Below are 21600 nucleotides of genomic sequence, written 5' to 3'. Positions count from 1 at the left end.
TCACAGGGTGTTTTCTTCTTTGAGGGTGGAAAGCCTTAAGAACTGAGAAGAAAAGAGAATGCACAGGTCAAAGGAATTGAAGGAGCATTGACTATGGCAGGGGAAATGATTGAAGAAAGTCAAAAGTGAAAAAAGCTGCTGGCTGATCTTTGAAATCATTTACATATAACAACAAATATATTAGTATTTTGGTACTTTTTAAAAACACCAAAATGTCAGTATTTTGACATTTAAAATTCGCTCCTAGTATTGTATTCTTTAGGCAGTGCTTTATCTGTTTTACTGCTTTTTTGTCTCCTCAAAATCAGCTCTATTGTAATCCTCATTAATAATTTATTACTTTACAAGTTTATCATTCTATATTTATTTTCCTCAGGATTTTCTGTTATTATTTTACAAACTTCTTGAGTTGGATACTTGATTCATTGATTTATTCTGTAGTTATAGAGGTTTTAAAGCTGCAGTTTAAAGATGAACACGAAGTTTTGGCTGTATAGGTAATGCTTTGTAATTTGTTTTCATACTATCTTTAAGCCAACAGTAGTTTTGAGGGAATTTTATTTTCCCACCCTCTCCCTGAGACAGAGTGTTGCTCTGTCTCCCATGCTGGAGTGCAGTGGCTCGATCTCAGCTCACTGCAGCCTCCACCTGCCGGGTTCAAGCAATTCTCCTGTCTCAGCATCCTGAGTAGCTGGGATTACAGGCATGCGCCACCACACCCGGCTAATTTTTGTATTTTTTAAGTAGAGACGGGGTTTCACCGTGTTGGCCAGGCTGATCTTGAACTCCTCACCTCATGATCTGCCTGCCTCAGCCTCCCAAAGTGCTGAGATTACAGGCGTGAGCCACGGCGCCCAGCCCAGGGAATTTTTATATTCTGCTTGGTTGAAGGAGGTTTGCTTTTGTTTTTGTAAATAATATCTAGTTTTTATGGCATTGTGATTCAAGAAATGTAGTCTGCTATTTGCAATTTTTTTAATTTAACGTGTTTTTTTGTTGCCTAATATATGTTCAATTTTTATAAACTATGGTTATTTAAAAGAAGAGATCTGCTCTCAACAAAATTAAGAGGTATAATGTATACTTCTTAATTTTTGAACTTCATCAGTCATTTTGTTCCTTTTTTTTTTTTTTTTGAAACCAAGTCTCGGCCGGGCGCGGTGGCTCAAGCCTGTAATCCCAGCACTTTGGGAGGCCGAGATGGGCGGATCACGAGGTCAGGAGATCGAGATCATCCCGGCTAACACGGTGAAACCCCGTCTCTACTAAAAAATACAAAAATCTAGCCGGGCGAGGTGGCGGGCGCCTGTAGTCCCAGCTACTCGGGAGGCTGAGGCAGGAGAATGGCGTAAACCCGGGAGGCGGAGCTTGCAGTGAGCTGAGATCCGGCCACAGCACTCCAGCCTGGGCGACAGAGCGAGACTCTGTCTCAAAAAAAAAAAAAAAAAAAAAAAAAAGAAACCAAGTCTCACTGTGTCACCCAGACTAGAGTACAGTGGTGCGATCTCAACTCACTGCAACCTCCACCTCCTGGGTTCAAGCGATTTTCCTGCCTCAGCCTTTCAAGTAGCTGGGATTACAAGGGCGCACCACCATGTCTGGATAATTTTTGTATTTTTAGTAGAGACGGGGTTTCACCATGTTGGCCAGGTTGGTCTCAAACTCTTGACTTCAAGTGATCTGCTCCCCTCGGCCTCCCAAAGTGCTTGGATTATAGGTGTGAGCCACTATGCCCAGCCCTCAACTTCTTACTGAATAGGCTGAGGATGAGGAAAGAAGGTTGTTATTGCTGTCTCCAGTGGCAGAGATGGAAGGTAACACCCATATAAGTGGATCTGTGCAGTTCAAACTCAAGGGTCACCAAATAGAGTCCCACATACCTCCTGCCATCACACATACAACAGCCTCCCCGACACTAAAGTAGTATGTTTGTTACACTTAATGAACCTACATTGACCTGTGACTATCACCCAGAGTCCCCACAGAATAGATTTTTATCTCTAGTTTTCATGCCACGTTCCACACAAGTACAAAGATGTCATGCAAATCTGTTCTCACCTTTTTTGATAACTCTTCTTTTCCTTCCCCTGTGAGAGATGATTGGATGATTGCTTATGAAAAGGAGGAGGATTTGGCTACCCGCAGCCTTGTTAGCAAATGCACTCTCCTGCGTCTTCATCAGATAATACTGTGGCACTCCAAATGTGATGGATTTTATTGCCACCCCTTCAGTTTCAGGTTTCAACCCAAGAATGGACTCCTAGAGCTTTTGTCTTTGCAGGATTTGCTCCATTTGTTTCCTGAACCTATTTTACCATTTCCTTTCACAATTTATATTCCCCTGAACCAAGAGAGCATTTGGGTATGTGAAGCTAATTTGGGGTTCTATGAAATTTTTTTTTTTTTTTCCTACCTCTTACTCCTTTGGAAGATCTTACCTTTATTTTTTCTTTAATCTGCATTTTAGCCAAATGCATTTATTATTGGAAATAATTACATGTGAATAATTACCATTTTTCTGCTCTTTCCTGATTTCTTCTGTTCTTTCCTGGTTTTCAAATTCTTCAGGATAGCAAATTCTAGTGTTTTTCTTTTCTCTGGTGAGAGAGAAGATGGTCAGATGGAGTTTTTACTTTTAGGAAAATTTCTTCTGAAACTGCTTATAATGTGATTCATTTTACCTTTCTCCAAATTGAAAGTTATTGGTGAAATTTTTGGGAGTTGTTGAATCAGCTGTCATCCCCACCCTCATCTCTCTGGAGAGCCAAGTTAGAAAGTTACCTAAGCAGGGTAAACACTCTGTTCTTCGAGAATGTTCTCTGTCACTGGCCTTTTCCTCTGTTTGATTCAAGCTGTTACATTTTTTTCTTGAAAGGCAGTAGTGTGTATATTGTATCATTTGTTTTTGAGACAGGTTCCCACTCTGTCACCTAAACTGGAGTGCAGTGGAGCAGCCCTGGCTCACTGCAGCTTTGAACTCCTGGGCTTAAGCATTCCTTCTGCCTGAACATTCCTAGTGCCTGTGACGACAGGCACATGCCACCACACCTGACTAATGTCTTTATTTTTAGTAGAGATGAGATCTCACTATGTTGCCCCATCTGGTCTCAAACTCCTGGGCGCAAGCGATCCTCTCACCACGGTCTTCCAAAGTGCTGGGATTATAGGCATGAGCCACCATGCCTGGCCCTAATACATTTCTTAATCATGTTTTGGAGGCAAGAGATCTTCAGGTTGGGTCTGTGCTATTGCCATAAACAGGAGTAACTTTTTTTCTTTTATCAAATAAATTTGAAATTCTTATGAACTGTATTATGTTTGATTTTATTTAGCATTCAGATTACTTACTTTGAGCAAATCCTTAAGTAACAATGCCTGCTTTTGTGGCCTTTCCTTTACCACTGCAATGAGGGTTGAAAATGGTGTTCTGCCTTCAAATTAGTAGTTCTTTTGTCATGAATCCATGGTGATGAAATAAAGAAAATATAGGTGGAGTTCTGTTGTAATGTTGGTCTGATGTCAGAATTGCTGTGTGCTATCTAAACCTTTACAATAGTATAATTGCAGTAACTTACAAAAGGCATGTAATTTTTTAAATGTTTATTACAGGCCTAGCACAATGGCTCCTACCTGTAATCCCAGCACTTTAGGAAGCTGAGGTGGGAAGGTCACCTGAGGCCAGGAGTTCAAAACCAGCCTTATTCGTATAGCAAGACCCTATGTCTACAAAAGACAAACCTAAAAATTAGCCGAATGAGGTGGCGCATACCTGTAGTCCCAGCTACTCAGGAGACTGAGGTCAGAGAATCACTTGAGCCCAGGAGTTTGAGGCTGCAGTGAACTATGATTGCACCACTGCACTTCAGCCTGGGTGGCAGGGCAAAACCATGTCTGTCTGTCTGTCTCTCTCTCTCTCCCTCTCCCCCCACCCCCTTCTGCCCCCCACCTCCTCTCTCCCTCTCCCTCCCCCTCCCTCTCTCACTCACACACAACACGCATGCGCGCGCACACACGCACACACACACACACACACACAATGTTTATTATATATTTCTAAACAGTGTCTTACGATGAGTGTTTCAGCAAAAAAATCTGTTATTGAGCTGGGCACAATGGCCCATGCCTGTAGTCCCAGGTACTCAAGAGACAGAGGCAAGAGGATCTTTTGAGGCCAACCTGGGCACATAGCGAGACCCTATCTCAAAAAAAAAAAAAAAAAATCCGCCACAGTATTGATGAACGTTGAAAACAGCATGCTAAGTGCAAGAATCCAGGCATGCAAAAGGTCACATGTGTGATTCCATTTATATGAAATATCAAGAATATATAAATCCATAGAGACACATTGCTTAATGGGTAAGGGGGTTTACTTTGGGGTAATGGAAATGTTTTGGCACTTGATATGCACAACATAGTATAATAATGCTGCTGAATTATTCACTTTAAAATGTTTAATGTTATCTTTTTTGAGACAGAGTCACTCTTGTCGCTCGGGCTGGAGTGCAGTGGCATGATCACGACTAACTGCACTCTCGACTTCCCAGGCTTAAGTGATCCTCCTAACTCAGCCTCCCACGTGCATAGGACTATAGGTGCATGCTACTGTGCCTGGTTAGATTTTTTTTAAAATTTTTTGTAGAGGTAAGGTCTCACTATGTTGCCCAGCCTGGTCTGAAACCCCTGGATCCAAGGGATCCTCCCAACTTGGCCTCCAGAAGTGTTGGGTTTATAGGTGTGAGCCACCATGCCTGACCAGTTTTTTTGTTTTTTGTTTTTTGTTTTGAGAATGATATATCAAATGTAAAGGAATCATTCTCAAAGAAAGGTGGAGAAAACTGCTGTAATTATTCTTCCTGCCCAAATACCAGTTGAAATACGTTGAAATACATTAACATTTCTTTTCACATATTTTACTGGCTTTCAGAGGTATTTGTAAGTAATACAGATTTTAGTGGTGGTGGTTTGTACTAATAGTTCTCCTGGCTGTTGCTGATAGAACCAACAAAGAGTTCTAAAATGATAGGACACTGACATCGCAGGACAAAGAACAAACAGTCTCAGCTTACAAAAAAATCAGCAAACAGGCCGGGTGCGGTGGCTCAAGCCTGTAATCCCAGCACTTTGGGAGGCCGAGACAGGCGGATCATGAGGTCAGGAGATCGAGACCATCCTGGCTAACACTGTGAAACCCCATCTCTACTAAAAATACAAAAAACTAGCCGGGCGAGGTGGCGGCGCCTGTAATCCCAGCTACTTGGGAGGCTGAGGCAGGAGAATGGCGTAAACCCGGGAGGCGGAGCTTACAGTGAGCTGAGATCTGGCCCCTGCACTCCAGCCTGGGTGACAGAGCGAGACTCCGTCTCAAAAAAAAATAAAATAAAATCAGCAAACCGTACATGAACTAACTCAGCATTTAGATAGCCCCTAACAAAAATCATCTATTTAACTTTATGCACACCCCCAAATCACTAAAAGCTGTAAGTAAACCTTTTCCCTGCAAGACATGACCATTTTTATTAAGACTTTCATACATTTCACCATATAAAATAAAGTGCTGTGAGTAAATATATTACAAAAATGCAACAACCTGCAAATGGGCTTACAAATCAAAGTCTTGTGCATGTATCAATGTCATTTGGACTATGTCAACTGGACTATGTAAGTGGCTTTTGTATATACAATTGCCCATTGTTACGGTATTCATAAAATCCTATTTTAAGAGCATAAACATCTTAATTTGTAAAATGGGAATGATAGTCATATCTACCTTCAGAATGTGATTATAATGATTAGAATTGGTTAATATTTGTGAAGACTTACAGCATCACTTAGCAAGGATAAGCACTCAGTAAGTGGTAGCTATAATGAACAGGATAACTGCTACTACTATTACTCAGCCAGAACTCGTAGTGCTAGTGATTGTTTCCAGTCTGTTACAATTTAAGAGCTGGGCAGAATATTTTTTTGTGCTTTCGTTGTGTAGTATAGCCCTATTATAAATCTTAGTACTGCCATTGCTGGGCTAATTAATGTGTATCTTTTAAAATGTTGTGACCGGGTGCAGTGGCTCACACCTGTAATCTTAGCACTTGGGGAGACTGAGGTGGGCAGATGACCTGAGATCAAGAGTTTGAGACCAGCCTGACCAACATGGAGAAACTCCTATTTCTACTAAAAATACAAAATTAGCCGGGCATGTGGTGGCTTATTCCTGTAATCCCAGCTACTTGGGAGGCGGAGGCAGGAGAATCGCTTGAACCCGGAAGGTGGAGGTTGCGGTGAGCTGAGATTGCGCCATTGCAGCCTGGACAACAAGAGTGAAACTCCGTTTCTTGTTGGGGGAAAAAAAAAGTTTTGGTACAGTTTGTCACTTGTGCTTTAAAGGAAAATTTTACTGGTTTACACTCCCACCAATGAAAGTGCCTGTGTTACTGAAATCTCATCAAGTGGCTTTGTTTGTTTTACATAGGTCTTTATCTCTACCAGAGCTGGAAACTTAATACTCATGGAAGCTAGTTAATGTTGTCTCTCTGCATCACCCATTGATGAAAGATACTTACTGAAACATAGTAGGAAAGAAAGCATAAGGGAAAGAAGAGAAAAAAAAAAAGCATCATTTTGATTCAGAAAGACCTGGGTTCACATCTCAGCTTTATTACCTAGCTACATGACACAAAACTATTTAGCTTCTTAAATTTATGGGGTTTTCTTTTCCATCTTGAATTAAATTATGCATGTAAGTGATCATTTAGCATGGTGCCTGCCACTTACTAAGAGTTACTCTTATTGTAACTGCAGATGGGAAGGGAAAAAATACACTTCATGAGTGTTTTTAAAAAGCAAATAAGGCTGGATGAAGTGGCTCACGCCTGTAATGTTATCACATTGGGACACCAAAGTGGAAAGATCACTTGAGTCCAGGAGTTCAAGACCAGCTCAGGCAACATAGCAAGACCTCATCTCTACTTAAAATAAAAATTAGCCGGCCGGGCACGGTGGCTCAAGCCTATAATCCCAGCACTTTGGGAGGCTGAGACGGGCGGATCACAAGGTCAGGAGATCGAGACCATCCTGGCTAACCTGGTGAAACCCCGTCTCTACTAAAAAATACAAAAACTAGCCGGGCGAGGTGGCGGGCGCCTGTAGTCCCAGCTACTGGGGAGGCTGAGGCAGGAGAATGGTGTAAACCCGGGAGGCGGAGCTTGCAGTGAGCTGAGATCCGGCCACTGCACTCCGGCTTGGGCGACAGAGCGAGATTCCGTCTCAAAAACAAACAAAAAAAAATTAGCCGAGCATGGTAGTGGGTCCTGTAGTACCATCTACTCAAGAGACTGAGGTCACAGGAGGTCAAGGCTACAGTGAGTGATTTATTTATTTATTTATTTATTTATTTTTGAGATGGAGTTTCACTCTTGTCGCCCAGGCTGGAGTGCAGTGGTGTGATCTCGGCTCACTGCAACCTCCACCTCCCGGGTTCAAGCAATTCTCCTGCCTCAGCCTCCCGAGTAGTGGAGATTACAGGCACCTGCTACCATACCCAGCTAATTTTTTGTGTTTTTAGTAGGGACAGGGTTTTGCCATGTTGGGCAGACTGGTCTCAAACTCCTGACCCCAGGTGATCTGCCTGCCTTGACCTCCCAGAGTGCTGGGATTACAGGCGTGAGCCACCACACCCAGCCAGCTACAGTGAGTTATAATCACACCGCTGCATTCCAGTCTAGGAAACAGAGTAAGACCCTGTCTCTCAAAAAATAAGTAAAAAGCAAATATTACAGTGGAGTGCAGTGGCGTTCACTTGTAGTCTCAGCTACTGGGGAAACCGAGGTAGGATTACTTGAGCCCAGGAGTTCAAGCTCAGCTGCAGTGTGCTATGATCGTGCCTGCAAATAACTACTACACTCCATCCTGGGCAACATAGCGAGAACGTGTCTGTAAAAAAAAAAAAATTAAAAAAATTTTTAAAGCAAATATTATAATCCTTCGTTTTTTGAATCATTTAATATAGGGATCTTTGTCTATCTCCAGTTATAATAACTCTTAATAAGTTACTATCTTATATAATTATAGCTACCAAGACCCTTTACATTACAACCTGAAGTGTTGTAATCCTTAATTTGATTCTATTTATTTTTGATATTATCTTTTTACTTTTGAATTATATTCTTCCGTTTTCATTGCTCTTTTAACTATAGACATCTGCTTGGAGAACAGCTATGTTCTTTAGAAAATTAGTATGTTTTAATTGCTTACTTCACAACAAATGGTGTCAGAGACAGGTAGTTTAGTTTTATTGTGTGTGTTTAAGTATATTGACTTTTGTGTTCCATAAATAATTCATTTCTTGACTTTTAATTAATTTCTGCTTTTACCTGCTGATATAAATCAGAAATGCCTCATTCTTTTTTGTTGTTTGTTTGTTTTGTTTTTTTTGTTTGTTTTTGTTTTTTGAGACGGATTCTCGCTCTGTCGCCCGGGCTGGAGTGCAGTGGCCGGATCTCAGCTCACTGCAAGCTCCGCCTCCCGGGTTTACCGCCATTCTCCTGCCTCAGCCTCCCGAGTAGCTGGGACTACAGGCGCCCGCCACCTCGCCCGGCTAGTTTTTTGTATTTTTTAGTAGAGACGGGGTTTCACCGGGTTAGCCAGGATGGTCTCGATCTCCTGACTCGTGATCCACCCGTCTCGGCCTCCCAAAGTGCTGGGATTACAGGCTTGAGCCACCGCACCCTCAAGGCAAATCAGAAATGCCTCATTCTTAAAAATCAGTCAATAAACAGATTTTGAAAAAGCTTTAAGTCACTTGAAATGACATACCTGAACTGTAGCTGATTATTTAATCTTCACTTTTCGCATAACATTTGCTAAAAGTACTCAGTAAAAATTTGAAGCATTTATTGAAAGTTGCGTATTTTATGACTTCAATTTTGTGTTTTAATCACAACATCAGTATTTTGCTAATTATTACTCTTGGTTTATTTTATCACTGAATTGTCAGGATTATTCTCACATTCTTTTCAAAATCATCCCATGTCATAATCATTTACTAAGTATTTACAAAATTCTGGCTACTTGTATTAGGCAGGTGGATTCAAGATGAGTAACACTGACTTTATCCTCAAGGGTCACAGTCCTTTTGCATCTTAAAATATTCCATACATAGGCCAGGCGTGGTGGCTCATGCCGGTAATCCCAGCACTTTGGGAGGCCGAAGCGGGTGGATCACGAGGTCAGGAGATTGAGATGGTCCTGGCTAACACGGTGAAACCCTGTCTCTACTGAAAATACAAAAAATTAGCCGGGCATGGTGGCGGGCGCCTGTAGTCCCAGCTACTTGGGAGGCTGAGGCAAGAGAATGGTGTGAACCCGGGAGGTGGAGCTTACAGTGAGCCAAGATGGCGCCACTGCACTCCAGCCTGGGTGACGGAGCGAGACTCCGTCTCAAAAAAAATATTGCATACACATGCATATTCCATACATATACATAGAGTTTTCTAGATGACTGAAGCTTGTCCCTTGAAATATTAAAACTTCACTTTAAAATGAAAATCCATAAAAAATGAAAAATGTCTTGAGGGGCTGTGTGCTGTGATGCCTGTAATCCCAAGACTTTGGGAGGCCAAGGCAGTTGGTTTACATGAGTCCAGGAATCCAAAACCAGCCTCCTGGCCAGCATAGTGGGACCCCATCTCTGCATAAATTAGGCATGGTGGCTGCGCCTATTGTCCCAGTCGTACAGTGGCACGACCACAGCTTCCTGCAACCTCGAGCTCTTGGGCTTAAGAGATCCTGATTTGAGGTGGGAGGATCACTTGAGCCCAAGAGCTTGAGGCTACAGTAAGCCATGGTCCTGTCACTTCATTCTAGCCTGGGTGACAGAACAAGACCCTTTCTCAAAACAAAAAAGAATCTTGAACATCTTCCTGCTTTCTTCAATGGAATAAACTGAACTGTCTTAGCTTTTTAAATTGTGACTTATGTTTATCATTATTAATATCCATTATTTTCAGGTTTTTTCCAGTCGTGCTGGAAGCTATCATTTATTTTTCATAACTGTTAATGTGCACTCTTTCTTCATGTTCTCATCTCTTGAAATGTAAAGAGTCTAAGGAATGGCCATGGAGTGAATAGGTTGACGTAGTTTTTACCTCTGATAAATAAGTCAATGAGCTTTTTTTTTTTTTTTTTTTTTTTTTTTTTTTTTTTGAGGCAGAGTCTCGCTCTGTCACCCGGACTGGAGTGCAGTGGCCGGATCTCAGCTCACTGCAAGCTCCGCCTCCCGGGTTTACACCATTCTCCTGCCTCAGCCTCCCGAGTAGCTGGGACTACAGGCGCCTGCCACCTCGCCCGGCTAGTTTTTGTATTTTTAGTAGAGACGGGGTTTCACTGTGTTAGCCAGGATGGTCTCGATCTCCTGACCTCGTGATCCGCCCGTCTCGGCCTCCCAAAGTGCTGGGATTACAGGCTTGAGCCACCGCGCCCGGCTGTCAATGAGCTTTTTTAATGTATAGCCAAAAGTGTGGATTCTCATTCTCACTAATGTCTTTTCAGCTTTCATTATCATCTTAAGGATTTCATAGTGGTTCCAAACTAGTTTCTTTGAATTGCTGTTAGTAGTCTTATTTAAACTTTAAGTAAAAGCTACAACATAGATAAACCTTAAATATTATGCTAAGTGAGAGAAGTCAAACACAAAGCCACGTATTACATGGTTCCACTTGTATAAAACGTCCAGAGTAGGCAAATCTGTAGAAACTGGAAGCGATTTAGGGGTTGCCAAGGGCTAGAAGAAAGGGAGAATGGAGAATGACTACTAGTGGGTATGTGGTTTCTTTTGGAGATCATGAAAATGTTCTGGAATTAGGTAATGGTGATTATTGAACAACTTTGTGAATATGCTGAAAACTACTGAATTGTACAGTTTAAAAGGGTGAATCTTATATGTGAATTATATCTCAATTTTTAAAAATCTAAATACAAATTTTTCCCATGAAACCCTTCAAAACACCACTCCCTGCATTGGGTTTTTGTTTTGTTTTTGTGTGTGTGAAGAGAGGTGGTCTCACTCCATCACTCAGGCTGCTAGAGTGCAATGGCGCAGTCTCAGCTTACTGCAGCCTCAACCACCCAGGCTCAAGCGATCCTCCCGCTTCAGTCCCCCAAGTAGCTGGGGCCACCGGCACGTGCCACCACATCCAGCTAATTTTTGGGTTTTTGTTTTTGTTTTTGTAGAGATGGGGTTTTGCCATCTTGCCCAGGCTGGTCTTTAACTCCTGAGCTCAGGCAGTCTGCCTCCCAAAGTGTTGGGATTACAGATATGAGCCACTGTGCCCTGCCTATTCCTTAATTTTGAATGTTTTTACATTATATGTGATATTTATTTTCTGTTTTTGTGACTTGTTCTATGTAGCTTTTTCAATCTTTAAAATTTTAGTTTGTCGTTCTAGTATTTGAAAATGAGTAATTCCTTTGGTAAGCTGTTAAACACATTTTTATGTTGTATTTTTAGGCTATGGAGTTGTTAGTAGAGAAAGCAATCAGCAGTGCTTCCAGCCCTCAGAGCCCTGGGGATGCACTGAGAAGAGTTTTTGAGTGCATTTCTTCAGGGATTATCCTTAAAGGTAACTTTTGCTTTATTTCTAATGAAGTAAAATGAAGTTTACTCATTTGCTGGTTGAGTAATTTTTTTATAAGTGGACAATGCAAATGATTTCCTCTCCCTGTGATGATTGCTATAGGTAGTCCTGGACTTCTGGATCCTTGTGAAAAGGATCCCTTTGATACCTTGGCAACAATGACTGACCAGCAGCGTGAAGACATCACATCCAGTGCACAGGTACTAGTATTCCTAAATCCAGAGCCCTATTGGGTTACTCCATTAAGGTTTTATTTTTCTGTTTTTGTCTTAATGAATATTATAAGTCACTATATAATATTCATTCTTTTTCTGTAGTAAGCAAACCCTTAGAGAGGGTATTAAAATAGCTTGCCCAAAACTAGATTTCACTAATAGAATTTAAAATTTTATCATTTAATTATATGGGCATTTCTAAGTGTATTATATATTATACAAATACAGCAATATTTTCAGTGTCTCATTAAATCTGGGTAATAGATTATGTGTCAAAATCAACAGAAATTCTTATGTCCTCTGGTTGTACAAAAGTAATTTGCTGTGATGTTTATGGTCATTATTGTTATAATTTAACCTTTCCTGCCACTGTCAAAGTAAATAAAAATGTTGGCTCTGGAGACAGACTCCCTGGATTTGACTACCAGCTCTGCCATCTCATCTATAATAAGGATATAAAAGCACTGTATGTCTCAAACAGGATTGTTGAGATTAAATGAGTTAATATGTGTAACCGTCTTGGCACCTGGTATATGGAAGGATATTAAATGTTAGCTAGTATTATCATCATCTTATTAACCCTATTGAATAATTATGAAAAAGAAAAAAACATTGACCCCAATGAATGAATGGAAAAAAATTTTCCTTTGTTGATTACAGAAATGTGCCGACTAGGGGAAAAAAACATACTAGCTATGAACAGTAATCCACTCTAAGATGCTTGGGAGTTGTTGGATTTAAGATCTTCATTGGTTATCTTGAATAATTTGGAATTTGAAAGATATCAGGATCAAAATAAATTGTTATGCCAGAAATGGTATTGGGGGAGAGAGATTAGTAATAGAACATTATGAATATCTTACAGACTCACAACATGACCAAATTCTTATGCATTCGATGTTTTTATTTCTTTCATTTTATATTCTAGGGAAGAAGATAGTTGCCTTAAGTGTCTGTTCTTTCTCCCTTTAGTACTTAAAGGAATTAGTTATGAATTTAAGGGAAAAGAAATTCAGGAGGAAACACTCGAAAACTAACAAAATTCATCATTAAGAAGAATGCTTACTTCTCTAAAAATGTGACCTTAAAGAAAGTGGTCTGGTTTTAGGAGGACGTTTAGGAGAACATTTAGAAATGTTCTTACTAAAAGTGAAGGAGTTACATAACATGTAATGCATTTATGTAGCACTCATGACATAATAGTTGCATGAGAAGGAAAACAATGTTTCCTACGAGTTAAGGATAGGAAGAAGGAATGGCGTGGCTCTACAGGGGGTCTTGTGGCAACAGAACAGTTAACCATCTTGATTGTGATGGTAGTTACATAAGGCGGCATGTGTGATAAAATTGCATTGAGCTAGTGTGCATGCACACATAAATTAGTGCATATATAACTGGTGAAATCTGAAGTACCAGTGTCAATTTCAGTTTGTTTTTTGGGGGCCTGTAGTGCCCATGTTAATGTCCCTCTTCCTTCCTTTGTCTCTGGAATGACTCCATATTTCCTTCCACAATGTCTACCTTTATTCTTGTATGCCACTGTATGTCTTTTCTCCAGTGATCCTTTTCAAGTTGCTTCCGCCAGATACAGCCTTTGTCATTTATTAAAATTCCTTCCTATAGGTAGGTATACATAGTTTAACATACCTTTAAAAGGGCAAAATTTATAGGGTTAATCATCCTTTCCCAAGAAGGAAATGGATTATAAAATAAACCTTTAATCCTCGATGATGATTAAAATTCCAAAATGTCTTTGTATGGGAATAATTTGTATCAATCTTCAAATTTAGTTTGCTGCTAAATAATTGCCAGTAATATGGTAGAATTTTCTCTTTGTCAGACTTTAGAAATACCTACAAACTACACGCAGAACAAGAGATTGTAGGGTGCTCACTCAAACCTCAAATGCTATGTTGGTTTTACTTCCTGGAGTATTCCTTCATTTAGAAACTCATAATATATTAGCATAGGCTGGGCTGGGTGCAGTGGCTTATGCCTGTAATCCCAGCACTTAAAGAGGTTGCGGTGGGCGAGCCACCTGAGGTCAGGAGTTCAAGACCAACATGGCAAAACCCTGTCTCTACTAAAAATACAAGAATTAGCCAGGCGTGGCGGCATGAGTGCCTGTAGTCCTAGCTACTTGGGAGGCTAAGGCACAAGAATCGCTTGAACCCAGGAGAGACAGGTTGCAGTGAGCCGAAATCACACCATTGCACTCCAGGCTGGGCAACAGAGTGAGACTCCATCTCAAAACTAATAATAGTTTTATTATATATTATTGTATATAATATTATAATAATGTATATTATTATAAACAATAATAATAGGCTGATGCTTAGTAAGTATCTCTGGTAAAAATGTGTAAATATTCATTATTATAGATGAGTTATCTTTGGATAATTTCTATTAATGTAGAAGAAAACCCTATTCTGTTATCTTTAGGAAGGACCTTTCGTAAGTCTCTCAATAAAGAATTAGTATATTATGATAAATAATAGTAAAGTATGATGATAAATATTTGTAGTTCTCAAGTAGAGAAACACTCAGTACTGGCAAAAGTCCCTAATAATTGTAGACTAAGTAGAATGCTGTATCAAGTCCTGACTGCAGATGACTTTGAGACTTTAAGGATTTTCCAAGCAGGTGTATGAGCCAGAATTCTTAGGAACTAGAATTATCTAACTTGGGGGAAAAGTTTTGGAGCAATAAATTCCCATGTAGATGACTACAACCAGTAACTATCCTTTATCTCAAAATCAGAGCAGGGATTTAAAATAGTGTGAACAGCAGTCACTTTGAAAAACAGGTTAGGGCCAGGCACAGTGGCTCACACCTGTAATCTCAACACATTGGGAGGCTGAGGCAAGAGGATTGGTTGAGCCCATGAGTTCAAGAAAGACCTGGCAACATAGCATAACCTTATCTCTATAAAAAAAAAAAAAATGTTTAATTAGCTCTGGGCATGGTGGCATGCACCTGTGATCCCAGCTACTCAGGAGGCTTGAAGTGGGAGGATCACTTAAGCCCAGGAAGTTGAAGGTTCAGTGAGCAACGGCTCATGCCTGTAATCCAAAACACTTTGCAAGGCTGAGGTGGGAGGATCTCTTGAGCCCAGGAGTGCATTATCAGCCTGAGCAACATAGCAAGACGTCATCACTTAAAAAAAGGAAAAGAAAAACAGGTTAGCAGCTCCTCAGTAAGTTAAACATGGATTGCTATATGCCTCAGCAACTCTTCGATATCTGGATATATACTCAACTGAAAAAAATATGTCCCCGCAAAAACTTGTACACAAATGTTCAAAACAGCATTATGTGTAATAGTCAAAAAGTAGCAACAACCTAAATGTCCATCAATTGATGAATTGGTGAATAAACAAATAGTCATACATTAGAATATTACTCAGCCAACCATTGAAAGAAATAAAGTACTGACACATGTTACGATGTGAATGAACCTTAAAAACTTTATCCTCATTATCTCATTTATATGAAATATTCATAATAGGCAATGGTAGTTCTTAGGACCTGAGGATAGAGGGGTTGGGGAGTAACTGTTGTTGGGCTTGGGGTTTCCATTTAGGGTAATGAAAATGTTCTAGGATAAGATAATAGTGATAGTTGAGTAACTTTGTAAGTATTCTGAAAACTTCTGAATTTTACATTTTAAAGGCGTACATTTTAAAGGTATGTGAATTTTACCAGAAAAAAAGTCCAGTTACATTGAAGGCTATAACTATGTAGAGAAAGTTGCTGTTTAATCAAGTGACTGTAAAATTTCCTTGAATTAGGTTAAGTGGGTATATCACTTGAAATGGAGGGATAGATTAAATCATGTCTCTGAAGTCCTGCTAGTTTCAAGATTTTAAGAAATCTTTTGAAATCTGTGCCAAAGTTATTCTTACATAGACATGGTCATGTAGTGAAAAATTATTTTTATTCATGAAGTAACAAGGAATTTCTTTTCTTTCTTTTTTTTTTTTTTCTTGAGACGGAGTCTCGCTCTGTCACCCAGGCTGGAGTGCAATGGCGCAATCTCAGCTCACCTCTGCCTCCTGAGTTCAAGCGGTTTTCCTGCCTCAGCCTCCTGAGTAGCTGGGATTACAGGCACGCGCCACCACCCCCCGGCTAATTTTTGTATTTTTAGTAGAGACAGGATTTCACAATGTTGGCCGGGCTGCTGTCAAACTCCTGACCTCGTGATCCACCCACCTTGATCTCCCAAAGTGCTGGAATTACAGGCGTGAGCTACCACACCCGGTCAAGGATTTTCTTTACTGATCATAGTGATTTCAGTCATACACAGTGTTTCTGTACTGATGTACATATTTTTTTGTGTTCTAAGGAAGGAATCTTTTGGCATTGGCTACTATTAGGGAGCAACTTAGACTCATTGAAAACCAGCTACAGTATCAGTACATTTTTAAGATTGCATAGTGAATGGCACATTCTTCTGGCTGAAAGTAAACAACCCATTAAATAGATGTTAGCATGTCTTTAAACTTTAGGGCAGGGGTATCCAGTCTTTTGGCTTCCCTGGGCCACATTGAAAGAAGAATTGTCTTGGGCCATGCATAAAGTACACTAACAATAGTAATAGTTGATGGGCTAAAAAGAAAAAAATCTCATAATGTTTTTAAAAAGTTTATGAATTTGTGTTGGGCCACATTCGATGCTGAGGGCCACAGATTGAACAAATTTGCTTTAGGGGTTTTTTGGTTTTGTTTTTGCTGTTTGTTGAGACAGTCTCACTCTGTCACACAGGCTGTAGTGTAGTGGCACCATCTGGGCCCACTACAGCCTCAACCTCCCTGTCTCACACCATCCTGCCTCAGCCTTGCAAGTAGTTGGAATCACAGGTATGTGACACCATGCCCAGCTAATTATTTGTAGAGACAGGATCTCCCTGTGTTTCCCAGGCTGGTCTCAAGTGATCTTCCCACCTCTACCTCCCGAAGTGCTTAGCCACCATGCCTGGCTAAGCTTTAGAATTTTAATAAATTTATTTTAATAAATTTTAATAAAAGAAAAAAGTAAAAACACAAGATAAGATGATATGAATCGGTGCTAAAGTTTGCCTTCTCTTCCCTTATCTTGGAAAACAATAGGCTCTTTTTGGATCTCAGTTCTGCTAATAGTTCAATCTGCCCTTCAGCCAAGAGCATTAATTAACATTTGATCTGAACTTTCCCCTCTCCCTTTTTTTTAATTTAAAAAACATTAATTAAAATTTCAGAGGGAGAAGAGGATAGAACTTTAAAAATTAATTAAAATTTTCTTTTTTTTTGAGGTGGAGTCTCGCTCTGTCCACCCAGGTTGGAGTGCAGCCGCCTCCCAAGTAGCTGGGACTACAGGTGCCCGCCACCACGCCCGGCGAGTTTTTTTGTATTTTTAGTAGAGACGGGGTTTCACCGTGTTAGCCAGGATGGCCTAGATCTCCTGACCTCGTGATCCCCCTGCCTCGGCCTCCCAAAGTGCTGGGATTACAGGCGTGAGCCACCGCGCCCGGCCTTAAATTTTCCTTTTTTTATTTTTTGGGACAGAGGCTCTCTCTGTCACCCAGGCTGGATTGCAGTGGCACAATTTTGACTTACTGCAACCTCTGCCTCCCAGGTTCAAGCAATACTCCTGCCTCAGCCTCCCGAGTAGCTGGGACTACAGGCACATGCCACCATACCCGACTAATTTTTGTATTTTTAGTAGAGATGGGGTTATACCATGTTGGCCAGGCTGGTCTCAAACTCCTGACTTAAGTGATCCGTCCACTGTGGCCTCCCAAAGTGCTGAGATTACAGGCATGAGCCTCCACATTCAGCCGTTTTAAGTTTCATTTGGAATTGGAAATACAAGAGAATTGCTAAGAAAAGTTCAACTCTACCAGATATCAAAACATCCTATAAAGCAACAGAAATTTAAACAATGTAGTTATGGCACAGAAGTAGACAGATAAACCTTTGGAATGGAAGAGCCTTGAAGTAGACCATTAGATATAAGGGAATTAATGTATGACAGACCTGATGCTTCAAATCAGTGGAAAAAGATGAATCATCAGCAAAGTGGTATTGAGATAACTGGCTAATCATCTAAGGAAAACATTGAACTATACATATATACAAGTAAATACCAAATGACTTAAGGAGCCACACATAAATTATCAAAGTATTAAGAAAAATAATTTTTACATAGGCAAGATCTTTTTAAGAAGTCCGTAAATACAGGAAGCCATGAAGGATATTACTGGAAATTTCATGTGGTATCTTTAAGCTTAAGCAAATGAGCCAGTAAAAATATGCTGCACCTCACTGATTGATTAAAAAATACAAGTTGGCTGGCCCCGGTGGCTCACACCTGTAATCCCAGCACTTTGGGAGGCCGAGGCAGGCAGATTTCCTGAGGTCAGGAGTTCAAGACCAGCATGGTCAACATGGTGAAACCCCGTCTCTACTAAAAATACAAAAGGTAGGCCGGGCGCGGTGGCTCAAGCCTGTAATCCCAGCACTTTGGGAGGCCGAGACGGGCGGATCACGAGGTCAGGAGATTGAGACCATCCTGGCTAACCCGGTGAAACCCCGTCTCTACTAAAAAAATACAAAAAAACTAGCCGGGTGATGTGGCGGGCGCCTGTGGTCCCAGTTACTCGGGAGGCTGAGGCAGGAGAATGGCGTAAACCCGGGAGGCGGAGCTTGCAGTGAGCTGAGATCCGGCCACTGCACTCCAGCCCGGGCAACAGAGCGAGACTCCGTCTCAAAAAAAAAAAAAAAAATACAAAAGGTAGCTTGGAGTGATGGCACACGCCTGTAATCCCAGCTACTTTGGAGGATGAAGCAGGAGAATCGCTTGAACCGGAGAGGTGGAGGTTGCAGTGAGCCGAGATTGTGCCACTGCACTCCAACCTGGGCAACAGAGCAAGACTCCATCTCAAAAATAAATAAAAAAATAAATACAAGTTATAGCCAGGCATGAAGGCATATGCCTGTAATCCTAGCAGGTGCGCAGAGTTTGAGACCAGCCTGGGCAACATGGCAAAAATACCCCGTCTCTATGGAAAATACAAAAATGAGCCAGGTGTGTTGATGTGAGCCTGTGTTCCTGGCTACTTGGGAGGCTGAGTGAGATCTGAGCCCAGGGAGGTCGAGGTTGCAGTGATCTGTGATGGCACCACTGCACTCCAGCCTGGGCGACAGAGTGAGACCCTGTCTCAAAAATGTTGTAAATAACAATTAGATACTGTTTTGCCCGTCATACTTGTGAGAATATTTTTCCGTTTATAGTATCCAGAAGGGGGAAGCAGACTTGCATACATATTACTAGTGGATATATTAATCAGTATAATTTTGGGGGAGCTTCATTGGTTAGTATTCACCTCTTTTATATCGCGGTCCCACTGATTAATAAAAAGTTCTTTCTCCAGGACTTGTCACATAAGTGCACAGAAACATCTTAAAACAGACATTCATTGTAATACAGTAATAAAAATACTGAAACCAGCCTAGCCTAGGGTTTACCAGTAGAAAATTAGGTAAATAAGTTTGGTACATCCACATGAGCATAATTACAGTTCTTAAATTGTATGCTGTCTACCAAATGCCTAGGAAGGCCATCAGCAACCATTCTGTTAAAGCAGGTAGCTGCCATTTTTCTTTGTTTTCAACATCCTGCTTGTTTCTTTGATGTCACTTCTCATAATTTTTGTAATTTTGTGTGTGTTAAAGATTTTTTTTTCTTTTAATGTTTAAGAAAACAAAATGGCATGCACACAGAAAAGCTAGGAAATAAAAACATGAGAACATACAGATTATTTCAGTTGTGTAAGTAATTCCTTTAAATGTCTCTTTCATTACACATGCTTTTTTATGTTGCATTTGGAGGGAGGTAAATGTAGTAAGTATTGCTACTTGGGGTTGTTCAGTTAACTCAAAATTCTGACTCTTCTTGTTGCAGTTTGCATTGAGACTCCTTGCATTCCGCCAGATACACAAAGTTCTAGGCATGGATCCATTACCGCAAATGAGCCAACGTTTTAACATCCACAACAACAGGAAACGAAGAAGGGATAGTGATGGAGTTGATGGATTTGAAGCTGAGGGGAAAAAAGACAAAAAAGATTATGATAACTTTTAAAAAGTGTCTGTAAATCTTCAGTGTTAAAAAAACAGGTGCCCATTCGTTGGCTGTTTTTCATTCATAATAATGTCTACATTGAAAAATTCATCAAGAATTTAAAGGATTTCATGGAAGAACCAAGTTTTTCTATGACATTAAAAAATGTACAGTGTTAGGTATTATTTGAATGGAAAGACACCCAAAAAAAAAAAAAAAAAGTGCTCCGACTAGGGGGAAAACAGTAGTTCTGATTTTTTTCCCATTATTTTGATTTTGTTTTCTGGTTGTCCTAGCTCCCCCCCTATTTTTGTGTCTTTTATTAACTAGTGCGTTGTCTTATTAAATCTTCACTGTATTTAATGCAGGATTTGTGCTTCAGTTGCTCTGTGTATTTTGATATTTTTATTTAGAGGTTTTGTTTGCTTTTTGACACTAGTTGTAAGTTACTTTGTGTTATAGATGATATCCTTTACCCCATCTTAATATTTTACAGCAGTACTTTTTTTGTAACGTGAGACTGCAGAGTTTGTTTTTCTATATGTGAAGGATTACAACACAAAAAGTTATCCTGCCATTCGAGTGCTCAGAACTGAATGTTTCTGCAGATCTTGTGGCATTTGTCTCTAATGTGATATATAAAGGTGTAATTAAGACAGATTTCTGTTAATCTAATCAAGTTTGCTGTTAGTTGTGCATTAGCAGTATAAAAGCTAATATATACTATATGGTCTTGCGACAGTTTTAAAGCCTCTGCATAATTAATAATAAAAATGCATGACATTTTTGTTTTTAATAGACTTTTAAAATTTTAATTTTAGGTTTAACACGTAGATCTTTGTACAGTTGACTTTTTGACATAGCAAGGCCAAAAATAACTTTCTGAATATTTTTTTCTTGTGTATAAGTGGAAAGGGCATTTTTCACATATAAGTGGGCTAACCAATATTTTCAAAAGAACTTTATCATTGTGCAACTAACAACAGTAACTAGCCCTTAATTATGGTGACAGTTCCTTATTGGTGTGTGTGAGATTACTCTAGCAACTATTACAGTATAACACAGATGATCTTCTCCACACACCCCATCACCCAGGTAATTTACAGTTCTGTTAACAGTGAGCTTGATAAAGTATTACTGATAAAAAATTAAAATTAAGATTAAGAAAAAAACAGAAAATTATTTGGTGCGGCCATCTTACATGCTTATGTCTCCTACACAAAGCTAAATATTCTAGCAGTGATGTAATGAAAAATTACATCTTACCATTGATGTATGTATGCTCTGGTACACAGATGTCATTTTGTTGTCACAGCACTACAGTGAAATACACAAAAAATGAAATTCATATAATGACTTAAATGTATTATATGTTAGAATTGACAACATAAACTACTTTTGCTTTCAAATGATGTATGCTTCAGTAAAATCATATTCAAATTTATTGAGTACTACATCTTGTTATTCCTGACAAATGTTTGTTGCCTAAGCACATAATTTTCAGAAAATTTTGTAATTCAATACTATATTGGCTTAATTTCTTTCTAGGGTCAGAATCTTCCCCCAAAGTCTTAGAGGGCCAGGAAACCATAGGAGACCACAGGGGAAACAGAACAGGAGACTCAGCCTTTTCTCCCGGATTTGTAACATATAGAT

At 40.0% G+C, this 21600-nt stretch overlaps 1 protein-coding gene across 3 annotated transcripts in view; it reads left to right on the top strand.

The window, feature by feature from the left end:
* The window catches only part of ZFR (zinc finger RNA binding protein), a 91320-nt gene extending 69932 nt beyond the window's left edge, over positions 1 to 21388 (top strand). For 2 of the 3 annotated variants that reach the window (XM_033179290.1, XM_033179287.1), the window contains 3 exons: positions 11504 to 11615; positions 11733 to 11830; positions 19786 to 21388. In XM_033179290.1, the coding sequence (XP_033035181.1) occupies positions 11504 to 11615; positions 11733 to 11830; positions 19786 to 19965 (390 nt within the window). In that variant the 3' untranslated portion in view covers positions 19966 to 21388. The remainder of the gene's footprint in view (positions 1 to 11503; positions 11616 to 11732; positions 11831 to 19785) is intronic. The other variant, XM_033179289.1, reaches the window with a different exon arrangement.
* The last annotated feature ends 212 nt before the right edge of the window (positions 21389 to 21600 follow it).

Source organism: Trachypithecus francoisi, unplaced genomic scaffold (assembly GCF_009764315.1).
Source record: "Trachypithecus francoisi isolate TF-2019V2 unplaced genomic scaffold, Tfra_2.0 Lachesis_group2, whole genome shotgun sequence".
In the NCBI taxonomy this organism is placed as follows: domain Eukaryota; kingdom Metazoa; phylum Chordata; class Mammalia; order Primates; family Cercopithecidae; genus Trachypithecus; species Trachypithecus francoisi.
Note: the sequence above shows the minus strand (reverse complement) of the source record. Positions and strands in the feature narration are given on the sequence as shown.